At 39.3% G+C, this 13,655-nt stretch overlaps 1 protein-coding gene across 1 annotated transcript in view; it reads left to right on the top strand.

Moving 5' to 3' along the window:
* sntg1 (syntrophin, gamma 1) overlaps positions 1-13,655 on the top strand; it is a 56,622-nt gene continuing 42,967 nt past the window's right edge. The window contains exon 1 of the mRNA XM_062992285.1: positions 1-420. Coding sequence (XP_062848355.1) covers positions 1-420 — 420 coding nt within the window. The remainder of the gene's footprint in view (positions 421-13,655) is intronic.

Raw genomic sequence — 13,655 nt, forward strand, 5'->3', positions numbered from 1 at the left:
ATGGGAGTACCAGAGCATCTAATACAGATCATGCGTAATGCAGGGGTGTATGAAGATGACCGAGGCATCAAAATAGGTGGCAGAACAGTGAATAATCTGAGGTATGCTGATGACACAACTATACTGGCCGAAAGCAAAGACCTCCGAGATCTAATGGTCAAAGTGAAAAGATGCAGCAAGGAAATAGGCCTGACACTGAATATGAAGAAGACAAAAATACTGGCCACAAATAGCATGGATGAATTTCAGATAGATGGGGAAACCATTGAAATAGCCAATGAGTTCACCCTGCTCGGATTAATCGTGAACAACAAGGCCTCAAACACAGAAGAAATCAGACGAAGAATTGCTATAGGCAAGACAACATTAAAAAAAATGGACAAAGTATGGAAATGCAAAGACATCAGACTTAGAACCAAGGTACGACTAGTAAACTGTCTGGTGCTCCCAACTATGATATATGGATGTGAAAGCTGGACAATCAAGAAGACTTATTGGAAGAAGATAGACAGTTTTGAGATGTGGTGTTAGAGAAGGATTCTCTGAGTGCCATGGACAGCCAGGAGAACTAATCAATCAATACTGGACGAAATCAAACCCGAAATGAGATTACGAGCGAAAATAGCAAAGATGCAACTATCATACTTTGGACATACTGCTAGACACCAATCACTGGAGAAAGATATCATGCTCGGCAAAGTTAGTGGAAAACGCGGACGTGAAAAACCTGCAACACGATGGATCAACAACATCACCGAGACAATGAACACTACAATATCAACGTTAATTAAAATGGCTGAAGACAGAAGGATGTACAGAGCTACTATTCACTGTGTCGCCATGAATCATCAATGATCACGAAGGCCAGAAGAGAGAGACCTTTGCTCAGTAATGATCATGAAAAAAATTACATAAACCTAGGAAAGAACTTAATTTGTTTTATATTGAAAAGACTAAGGGAGGTCAAGGGCCAAATGGCTTGAATTGGAAATTAGAAAAAGGAACTAATTTTTTTTTTACCTGAAAAAAGAGGGCATAATCAAACTATTCAAAAATCCCTACTCTGCATTCGTTCTTTAAGAAAGTGTCTCCATTTAATTCTACTATTACTTAAGATTGCCACAATAACTGTGAAAATATTTCACATTATTGGAGCTGGATATGACTACCAACAAGACTCCTTTCCATAGCCCTGGACCTGATGGTTTACCTTTTGAGTTTTTACCAAACATTTTGGCAAAATATCAGGGAATTTCTTTTGGAAGTCTTTAAAGAATGTGTTGAAAAGGGGGAGTTAACAGAAACTATGAAGCAGGGAGTAATTAGATTGATTCCAAAGACTAATAAAGACTTTATTTTGATAACTGGCACCCAATAACATTACTCAATTCTGATTACAGGCTATTAGCATCTTTATATTCCAACAAATGAAAACCCTGTTTAGGGATTGGTTTTATATACCGATTTAGTTTTTGACAAACGTAGCAGACTGCAATTTTTACTTGCATGCAGCTTTAAGTGTAACAAACTCCCTGTAATGTTAGCAAACTTCTAGCTGATGCTAGATGCATAGTAAATGGACTTTAAACACCTTTTTGTAGTTACTTTTTGTAACTCTGAACTGGAGACAATTACACATTTGTTTTATTCCTATGTTTATTCAGCAGCCTTTCATAGGTTAATTTATACTAATAAAACAATGGTGTTGTTCCTTTTGGGTAATATAAGTCTTTTCTCTAATTATGATACCTTAAAGCGTATAACCCTTCTAGAAAAATTCTATTTACACAAAGACAGAATAACTTTCACTAAACCTAATTTTAGACTAAAAATTACTATGTGATTCCCAGCTTAATATTATATAAATTATATAAAAAGGCCATCAAGACTTTTCATTTTCTGGAAAAGATAAATGTTGCTAATACTTGCTCTTTTCTTTTCTTTCTTTCTTTCATTTTTTTTATTTTTTTTTATAGTTTGTATATTGTAATTTGTTTTATGATTCTTTCTCAGTTGTGGCTTAAAATAGGCCTACATTTAGCCTAGTTTTGAATTATCTAATTTGATTTCTTGAAGGAAGATTAGAGTTATTGAAGGACTAAATTGAGGCTTAATTTATACATCACATGAGGCAGGTTTAACTTCAGATTAATGTTATTTGTCAAAGAAGACAAATGGATTACTTGGACTGTGTCAATGAAGACCAGCGAGTACCACCAGCTAGACTTGTTCATGCTGACAAAAGTGACCCGTTACATAATTTTGATGACATTAGTTTTTGAGATTGTTTTAGAATGTATAAAACAGATGCCATCTGTGACTTAGCGAGGACAGCCTTTACCAGTTTGTCTCCAGGTGCTCATATTTTGCATAAGGTTTTTGGTGTGTGGCACCTTTCATTAAGAAATTGGCGATTTATTTGATGTCAGTGAACCAACAGTATGTAAAGTCATTCACAGAATATGCAGGGCCATTTGTGAACTAAGAGGACAGTACATAAACTTCGCTGATGCTACAACCCAGGTGAACTAAGGTAAAATTCTATGTCCATTCTTCTGTCCATATGACCTTCTCCTTGTAACCAGAACAGTTCAGATAAATGCAAATTACATCACATACACAAGCACTGTTTTAAACCTGGAGTTGTTGTATTGTTCTTGTAGATGTATGTTCATGCATTGCATTGAATTCATTACAAATAGATTTCCAGGCATTCTGTTTCTCGGATTCTACAGCTGTGCGTTGTTTATCCTTAATAATTGGATGTCTTAAAACTATTTGCTTTAACAGAGATCTCATGTTCAGTAAAGTTTTTTCATCACAGTCTCTTCTCTGCTGCCATGGTCATACTTGTATTTGCTTCTCCAGTTCAATCAATTTTGAGCGTTTCTGGATCCATTCCATGTTTTGTAGGCAGCTTTGCTCCACCTAATTCAGACTAGCACAAGTGGTTTTAAATAAAGCTTTGAATAGCCGCTTTGTTATTAAAGTGCGAATATGAGACGAATTTGAGACATTTGTGTGAAATAACCATCAAATCCACTCTGAAAGAGTGCACATGTGTCTGTGTTTAGCTCGATTTTTTTCCTGTTTTACTTTTAAACTTGTGTCACAGCTCAGGGTGCTGAGAAATTGTAAGAATCAGCTTTTCCGAGTCTAAAATGCTTAACGTAAAAAAAAGCTTAATGTGACTTAATGTATTAAAAGAACAACACAGGAACACTAAACCTCTATTCATTTTTACTGCTCATAAGTTCTCTCCACTAATGAAATTCCTTGCTTGTTTCCTTACAATAAGTCACATTAAGCCACACTCCATAAGAAATAACGGCACAGCCAGCTCAAAAGTGGTTTTGTCACTTCTCATGCGAATTACTGAGCTCGCTAAGGAAACAGTATTCCAAGATCAAGCATCTCCACTACTACAAGCATAAGAAAACTATAAAGAACTAAAGGTAAAGAGCAGGTTTTATTGTATTTAACTGTTTTTCAGTTGTATTTCAGTGTTTCACTGTTATTTTCAGTGTATAAGTGTCAAAAATCACCGTTATTTTAGATTAGCCTAAAATATATGCAGTTCCTCTGAACCACGAAATGCATGAACAGGTTTCCCATACATCCTTATGGGAAAAAATTCCTTGGAAAAAAACAATATATATATTTATATGTAACACCTCACTGTCTGTGCTGGACTGAGAATAGTCCACCAACCAAAAATATATCCAGCCAACAGCGCCCTGTAGGCAGCGTCCTGTGACCACTGATGAAGGTCTAGAAGATGACCAACTCAAACAGCAACAATAGATGAGCGATCATCTCTGACTTTACATCTACAAGGTGGACCAACTAGGTAGAAGCGTCTAAAAGAGACAGTGGACAGTGAGTGGACACGGTATTTAAAAACTCCAGCAGCACTGCTGTGTCTGCTCCACTCATACCAGCAGAACACACACTAACACACCAGCAATATGTCATTGTCAGTGCAGTGCTGAGAATGATCCACCACCTAAATAATACCTGCTCAGTGAGTGTGGAAACAAGAAGGTGGTTTTAATGTTATGGCTGATCAGTGTACAGTGGGGGAAATAAGTATTTGATCCCCTGCTGATTTTGTAAGTTTACCCCCTTACAAAGACTTGAACAGTCTATAATTTTTATGGAAGGTTTATTTTAACAGAGAGAGACAGAATATCAACAAAAAATCCAGAAAAAAAACATTAAATAAAAGTTATAAATTAATTTGTATTTAATTAAGGGAAATAAGTATTTGATCCCCTACCAACCAGCAAGAATTCTGACCCCCACAGACCGGTTATGTGCCCATGAGGCACACAAATTAGTCCTGTCCCTGTATAAAAGACTCCTGTCACAGAATCAGTTTCTTCCGTTCAAATCTCTCGACCACCATGGGCAAGACCAAAGAGCTATCAAAGGACGTCAGGGACAAGATTGTAGACCTGCACAAGGCTGGAATGGGCTACAAGACCATCAGCAAGAAGCTTGGTGAGAAAGAGACCACTGTTGGTGCGATAATTCGAAAATGGAAGAAATACAAGATCACAGTCAATCGCCCTCGCTCTGGAGCTCCATGCAAGATCTCACCTGGTGGGGTAAGAATGATTCTGAGAAAGGTGAGGTCAGTCCAGAATTACACGGGAGGAGCTTGTCAATGATCTCAAGGGAGCTGGGAGCACAGTCACCAAGAAAACCATTAGTAACACACTTCGCCGTAATGGATTGAGATCCTGCAGTGCCCGCAAAGTCCCTCTGCTCAAGAAGGCTCAAGTACAGGCCCGTCTGAAGTTTGCCAATGAACACCTGAATGATTCAGAGAAAGCTTGGGAGGATGTGATATGGTCAGATGAGACCAAAATTGAACTCTTTGGCATCAACTCCACTCGCCGTGTTTGGAGGCAAAGAAATGCCCGGTGGGGATGGTGTTCTTGGGGTCATATCCAGCATTTCTCTGCTCCCAGCTCCCTTGAGATCATTGACAAGCTCCTCCCGTGTAATTCTGGACTGACCTCACCTTTCTCAGAATCATTCTTACCCCACCAGGTGAGATCTTGCATGGAGCTCCAGAGCGAGGGCGATTGACTGTGATCTTGTATTTCTTCCATTTTCGAATTATCGCACCAACAGTGGTCTCTTTCTCACCAAGTTTCTTGCTGATGGTCTTGTAGCCCATTCCAGCCTTGTGCAGGTCTACAATCTTGCCCCTGACGTCCTTTGATAGCTCTTTGGTCTTGCCCATGGTGGTCGAGAGATTTGAACGGAAGAAACTGATTCTGTAACAGGAGTCTTTTATACAGGGACAGGACTAATTTGTGTGCCTAATGGGCACATAACCGGTCTGTGAGGGTCAGAATTCTTGCTGGTTGGTAGGGGATCAAATACTTATTTCCCTTAATTAAATACAAATTAATTTATAACTTTTATTTAATGTTTTTTTTTTCTGGATTTTTTGTTGATATTCTGTCTCTCTCTGTTAAAAATAAAAATTATAGACTGTTCAAGTCTTTGTAAGGGGGTAAACTTACAAAATCAGCAGGGGATCAAATACTTATTTCCCCCACTGTATATATGTAAACCATTATTAATTGCAAGGCAATATGATAATGAAGTCGACAGTTTAATAGAATAGAATAGAATAGAATGCCTTATTTGTCATATATACATATTCAAACATCCCAGCTGGTTTTGGAAGCTGGGGTCAAAGCGCAGGGTCAGATATTGTACGGTGCCCCTGGAGCACAGTGGGTTTGGGCCTTGCTCAATTGTCATCCACTTCGGATTCTTTATGTGATGCTCTATGACAAGGTAAAATAACAGTTGTGTGAGATCAAATGCTGTAATTGGTGATGCTCATGTCCCGGTCTCCACTTTGGTAACTCCTGCTTTATGTTAATGTATGCATTTTTGACTTTATTGATAAGGTGAGTTTGTGTTTGGATTGTGTTTGAGCAAGTAGATTTGTGTGTAGTTTTGCTGACAAGTCGGATACTGCCTAATAGAGTTTGTTGAGCCCCGTCAGGCTTTCTGTGCCAGAGGCGCCACTGGAAATGGTTATACCTTAAACAGTTAAAATCAATTAGAATAGACGTCCCTATGCTTTTGGTCAATGTGTTGAATACTCAAGTACACTGCAATTGCTTCCTGACACGCAATTTTAAATGCAATAAATTTTAAATGCAATGCAATTAGTGCAAATACAATGTGCTAACCATATCATTTAAGCGTTTTTTTTTTCCAGGCCAGGCACGCATGATGTTAATTAGGTGAGGCATGGCGCGCTGCTATGCTTGTTTTTTCTGATAACACTGAAAGCCAAAGCCTCCACCCACACTGAGGCGCCTGTGGACTCAGCGCAGCTTCCGTCGTTTCAGCCGTTCAGTGCTGGGTGTGTGCTTGACTCGATGAAGATGGTTCGGTGAATATAATGGACTACTCAAGTAGTAAACGAGTAGAGAGAGAAAGGTGGAAGAACAATGCTTGTGAATTGCTGCTGAGGATGCTAAACGAGAGAAGAGTCACCGGTCTATTAATTTTCAGTGATTGTACCAGCAGAAGTCGCTTTACGTAGCCTCCTGATGAGGAATACCGAAGCAGATTTCTTTCTGCTATTTGCCAACCAACCAGTGTCCGGCTACATCTGCTCTGTGTCATGGGCTGAAATAAGAACCAGATAAGCATCTTTTTACAGATTAGGTAAGGTTATGACATAAAGTAAATACATTCTGATATACATAGCAATATTGCAATGCCATATGCATGCGCAAATTAACTTGCAATTGAGCTACAGATACATTTACCGAAACGATAAGTGTATTTGCGCAAGAACGAATTGTGACATTGGCCTAAGCATATTATTAAAGAATATACATTGGTAATTCGTTTATTCAGTGACAAAATCATTAAGAAATGTATGCGCACATGGCGGATACATGTTCAGAAGAGGTAGATTTGCTAGGTTACATACTATTTTACTATGGGAATTAATTCAGGTAAAATGTCATAGTATGTTTTATTTACTATAAAATGCTATCATAGCAATTGTACATTTGAAAAAATGTTTAAACTGCTCTACTTTACAACTAAATTGTAAAAAAAACCTTTCAGTCAATTTATAAATACCCATGTAAATGGAACATGAAAGGTACAGTATATTCAGTGACTTTTTCCTAAGAAATAACTGAACTGTTAAAATGAATGCTGTTTAGATGGTAATTAAGAGGGTTTTTGAACAACCTATGGATCTTTTAATATTAAAAATTAGTTTTATAGATCACTAGTATATTTATAGTTTTCTTAAAATATAAGATGATAAGATAAATAAGACAAAATAAGATAATTGTGTGTACGTTTTAAGAAAGTTTTGTTAAATGAAGGTAATTATTTATGAAGGTAATTATTATGCTAATAAAAGTCTTAAATGGCACTGTTCTGCACATTAACTGTAAATAACAACAAACTTTGAGCTTTTAGGCTGAACAGGATCATAGGATGGCAACAATACTGACAACAGCCCCGGTTCTGGACTGCTTTGCTTGGGGGGGCAGTAAAACCTTATGAGGGGGCATGTTGATAGTCATGTTTTTGAAGCCAGAAATATATTCAAGGCTTGATTTGTGCATGAATGATGACAGCCAAGCTATTGATACTGGCTTAAAGTGATGTATGAGGTAAAGAAATAAAAATGCATGTTTTCGAACTTAAACTTAAAACCCAATGATTAAAAAATACATGTTGATTATGTAAATGGAGAAAAAAGATTATCTAATTGTATTTCATTTTATATGACTCAAAGAGCCAATCAGGAATAAGCAAGGAAATATCTTCACACTGTAAAACAAAATGCATTTTTGTGATTGGTTCAGAGATAATTTTAAAAATAGCCGTTGCTTGCATTGTGCTTGGGGGGGCAAAGACACAATTTGGGGGGGCAATGCCCCCCTCAGCCTGACTGACAACCACATTTTTTTTTTAATTTCCCGAAATAGGTACGATGAACTAATCCAAATTACTATTTTGAATGTTACAATGGTGACATAAAATTTTATCATTAGACATTAGACATGTCTGTGTTGGTTTTCACTAAGTAATTCAATTTTTGATTTAAAAAACATGGCCGCCTTTAAATTAAGTACTTTTATTTTTTTTCTAACTGTGTGCGAATGTGTCCAAGGTGTATTTTATTTACAGTGTTGTCCATATAAGATCCTTGCTCATCACAACACTAACCAAGATAAAACAACTCACTTAGAGTTTGTTAGACAGCATGTAAAGAACTGTGGTAACATGAGGGAAAATATTGTCTGGTCTGATGAGATATAAATGAAACTTTTTGGGCAGAAGAGCAAACACTATGTTGGATTAATAAGCAGGCACTGCACTTCAACTGGCTTATACAGTGGGGGAAATAAGTATTTGATCCCCTGCTGATTTTGTAAGTTTACCCCCTTACAAAGACTTGAACAGTGTATAATTTTTATGGAAGGTTTATTTTAACAGAGAGAGACAGAATATCAACAAAAAATCCAGAAAAAAAAAACATTAAATAAAAGTTATAAATTAATTTGTATTTAATTAAGGGAAATAAGTATTTGATCCCCTACCAACCAGCAAGAATTCTGACCCCCACAGACCGGTTATGTGCACAAAAGGCACACAAATTAGTCCTGTCCCTGTATAAAAGACTCCTGTCACAGAATCAGTTTTTCCGTTCAAATCTCTCGACCACCATGGGCAAGACCAAAGAGCTATCAAAGGACATCAGGGACAAGATTGTAGACCTGCACAAGGCTGGAATGGGCTACAAGACCATCAGCAAGAAGCTTGGTGAGAAAGAGACCACTGTTGGTGCGATAATTCGAAAATGGAAGAAATACAAGATCACAGTCAATCACCCTCACTCTGGAGCTCCATGCAAGATCTCACCTGGTGGGGTAAGAATGATTCTGAGAAAGGTGAGGTCAGTCCAGAATTACACGGGAGGAGCTTGTCAATGATCTCAAGGGAGCTGGGAGCACAGTCACCAAGAAAACCATTAGTAACACACTTCGCCGTAATGGATTGAGATCCTGCAGTGCCCGCAAAGTCCCTTTGCTCAAGAAGGCTCATGTACAGGCCCGTCTGAAGTTTGCCAATTGTTAGAAATTCATGTGCAAAATTCAGGAGCCAGGAGACCGCCAGTCTTCAGGAGTAGAGTCGTTTATTAACACATACAGATAGATGTATGGGCACAGCTTGGAAGACCGACAAAAAATCTAACTACATATATTTTGGGAAGACTTTATATACACTAGAAATGAGGGGAGGATTAGAAAGAAAGAGGAGGTCAGGGGGGCAGGAATGACCATGCAGAGGGGGACTGCAAAATGAACACCTGAATGATTCAGAGAAAGCTTGGGAGAATGTGATATGGTCAGATGAGACCAAAATTGAGCTCTTTGGCATCAACTCCACTCGCCGTTTTTGGAGGCAAAGAAATGCCAGGTGGGGATGGTGTTCTTGGGGTCATATCCAGCATTTCTCTGCTCCCAGCTCCCTTGAGATCATTGACAAGCTCCTCCCGTGTAATTCTGGACTGACCTCACCTTTCTCAGAATCATTCTTACCCCACCAGGTGAGATCTTGCATGGAGCTCCAGAGTGAGGGCGATTGACTGTGATCTTGTATTTCTTCCATTTTCGAATTATCGCACCAACAGTGGTCTCTTTCTCACCAAGCTTCTTGCTGATGGTCTTGTAGCCCATTCCAGCCTTGTGCAGGTCTACAATCTTGTCCCTGACGTCCTTTGATAGCTCTTTGGTCTTGCCCATGGTGGTCAAGAGATTTGACGAGAAACTGATTCTGTGACAGGAGTCTTTCATACAGGGACAGGACTAATTTGTGTGCCTTTTGTGCACATAACCGGTCTGTGGGGGTCAGAATTCTTGCTGGTTGGTAGGGGATCAAATACTTATTTCCCTTAATTAAATACAAATTAATTCATAACTTTTATTTAATGTTTTTTTTTCTGGATTTTTTGTTGATATTCTGTCTCTCTCTGTTAAAATAAACCTTCCATAAAAATTATAGACTGTTCAAGTCTTTGTAAGGGGGTAAACTTACAAAATCAGCAGGGGATCAAATACTTATTTCCCCCACTGTACCTCAGTACATTGAAACACAGTGGTGCCAGCATCGTGTTATGATAGCACTTCTCTGTGGCAGGGAACGGTAAACTTGTAAGAATTGAGGTACAGATAATTGCAGCACAAACTCAGACTGGAAGTCCACAAAGTTGAATCAGTTCATCAAAGTTTGGTGAGTAGGTACGTTCCGTCACTCATCCCGACTTCTTCAGTCTGAGCTGGTGGTGAATACCCCAACCTTATGTGCAGCTTATTTGCATAGCGACCGAAACTGGCCTATTGCTCAGGAATGGAACAGGTGATCAGCACTAGGGCTGGGTATCGCCACTAATTTCCTGGATCGATTCGATTCCGATTCACAAGGTCCCGATTCGATTCGATCTTCGAACTTCGATTTTCGTTTTTCGATTCGATTTTCGATTCAACACATTTAGACACGTGAGAAGTGATGAAAGGTTTAATGATACCACGTCCAAACATGCACATCAACAAGTAGCGAGCGATCAAAGTGTGCACGCTGATGAAATAAATGAATCTGAGTGGATTTGGCAACACGAGCAGCATGGCTTGTTCTATAGTGAGTTGGAGGTTAATAAATATTTTGTTTTGTAGAGAACGATCAGGTCAGAAATACTGTAAAACTCGCGTGTGCTGATGTATTCTGATAGAAACTATATTGCGCTCCACCTGTTTACAACCTCTCCCCTGTGTTTCCCCTCGCTGTTTCTCACATTGATTGAGAGCCGAGTTTTGATCGAGTTTCTCCCGTATCCAGCACCGACCCGTCGCCGAGCGAAAATCAGTGCAAAAAGTTGTGTAGTGGTCATAACTTGAGCTTCTGCCATGCTAAACTGATGTGCAGGTCAGATCTCGTTTCATGAAAAAACGCTGGCTGGTCGAAATTAAAGGGGGTAACAGATTTTCGTGTGCACCGTAAAAAGGGGCGTATTTAAAAGATCGATCTCGCGTTTATATGAATCGATATCGGATCGTTCGAATAAAGATCGATTTGAATCGAAAAATCAATTTTATAAACCCACCCCTAATCAGCACCATATGCAAATTTAAATGACCATTAATTATAATGACCATGTGTGCTGTTAACATATAATTGGGGTATAGCTGCAATCACGGCATTGTAAGATGGTGAAAGATGTACTCGAGGCCCCTTTTGATTTCGGGATGGTTGTTCCTTTACATAGATGGCCTTTTTGACTCCCCGTTCTTCCTTATTAAGGATCTGCACATCTTCATTAAATGAGTGGCCACTGGCCTGCAGTTAAGTGTAAAACGCAGAGTCTTGGCCAAAGGAGGTAGATCTTTTATGTTGTGGCATCTGTTTTGCCAGGGGCTGTTTAGTTTCTCTGATGTACAGTTCTCGGCAATCCTTCCGGCATCTAACAGCTTACATTATATTACTCTGTTTGTGTCGGGGACCCGATCCTTAGGGGGAACTAATTTTTGGCGTAGCGTCTTTTTGGGTTTGGAAGCAACTGGTACATGGTGTTTGGATAATATTCGTCTCAGTTGTTCTGCTACTGCTGCCACATATGGAATTACCATTGGTTTGCGCTCAGACAGTAATTGTACTTCTCCTCCCTTAGATCCACTGGAGCAGTGTTTGGGCATTTTTTGATGAATGCTAATTAAGATAACTGCATTTACCCAGGGCCTTCTTGATATGTGATTTCTCTTTTTCTTTGGCCATAGTGTCAGTGGGGATGCTGTTAGCTCAGTGGTACAGCATCCTGATGACTCCTCGTTTGTGGTCCAATGGCTGATGAAAGTCAAATTTTAAATACTGGTCTGTATGTAATGGTTTGCGATACATACAGTCCCCCATAATGTCCCTCATATTGGATTGGAATTTCACAATCTCAGAAGGCTAAACTGTTGTTTCTTGCATCCTCCCATGTGAACTTGATGTGTTTGTCCACCAAGTTGAAGACACAGTTTTAGAAGTAAGCACACCTGGTCAGTGGTAAGGGTGGTCCTCTTGCTCAGGGTTGGGTCGCCTTGTTATTTCCGATAGACTACCTCCACTGCCCCAGCAACTCCGCTGAACACACATGTGAAAAGGGATGTAACGTCATATGAGACCATTGTCTCTTCCGTCTCTATAATGGTAATGGCTTTGGTAGATAGCACCGCATCACATTTAAAACACAATGGATTTTGTGGACAAGGTGAAAAAAGTGTACAAGCAATAGGGATAACCGCACCCTGGAGAGGATTGTGAAACAAAACCCATTCAAAAATGTGGGGGAGATTCACAAAGAGTCGACTGCAGCTGGAGTCAGTGCTTCAAGAACCACCACGCACAGACGTATGCAAGACATGGGTTTCAGCAGTCGCATTCCTTGTGTCAAGCCACTCTTGAACAAGAGACAGCGTCAGAAGCGTCTCACCTGGGCTAAAGACAAAAAGGACTGCTGAGTGGTCCAAAGTTATGTTCTCTGATGAAAGTAAATTTTGCATTACCTTTGGAAATCAAGGTCCCAGAGTCTGGAGGAAGAGAGGAGAGGCACAGAATCCACGTTGCTTGAGGTCCATTGTAAAGTTTCCACAGTCAGTGATGGTTTGGAGTGCCATGTCATCTGCTGGTGTTGGTCCACTGTGTTTACTGAGGTCCAAGGTCAACGCAGCCGTCTACCAGGAAGTTTTAGAGCACTTCATGCTTCCTGCTGCTGACCAACTTTATGGAGATGCAGATTTCATTTTCCAACAGGACTTGGCACCTGCACACAGTGCCAAAGCTACCAGTACCTGGTTTAAGGACCATGGTATCCCTGTTCTTAATTGGCCAGCAAACTCGCCTGACCTTAACCCCATAGAAAATCTATGGGGTATTGTGAAGAGGAAGATGCGATACACCAGACCCAACAATTCAGAAGAGCTGAAGGCCACTATCAGAGCAACCTGGGCTCTCATAACACCTGAGCAGTGCCACAGACTGATGGACTCCATGCCACGCCGCATTGCTGCAGTAATCCAGGCAAAAGGAGCCCCAACTAAGTATTGAGTGCTGTACATGCTCATACTTTTCATGTTCATACTTTTCAGTTGGCCAACATTTCTAAAAATCCTTTTTTTGTATTGGTCTTAAGTAATATTCTAATTTTTTGAGATACTGAATTTGGGGTTTTCATTAGTTGTCAGTTATAATCATCAACATTAAAAGAAATAAACATTTGAAATATATCAGTCTGTGTGTAATGAATGAATATAATATACAAGTTTCACTTTTTGAATGGAATTACTGAAATAAATCAACTTTTTCATGATATTCTAATTTTATGACCAGCACCAGTATATTTTAATTCACCTTGTTGATTAAATCATATTAACTAAACACTGTTCATGGGTTTTTGAGTAGTGCAGCAATTTAATGTTCTAGTTAAAAGATTCAAATTTCTCAACTGACACGGTTGGCCATGTTTGTGATGGAAAATTCCTCTTCGCAAATACAATAGTGTGATATTCTGTTTGTTAGAGTTCTGTGTAAGAATTTGCCATTGA

This window comes from Trichomycterus rosablanca, chromosome 3, assembly GCF_030014385.1.
Source record: "Trichomycterus rosablanca isolate fTriRos1 chromosome 3, fTriRos1.hap1, whole genome shotgun sequence".
Taxonomy (NCBI): Eukaryota; Metazoa; Chordata; class Actinopteri; order Siluriformes; family Trichomycteridae; genus Trichomycterus; species Trichomycterus rosablanca.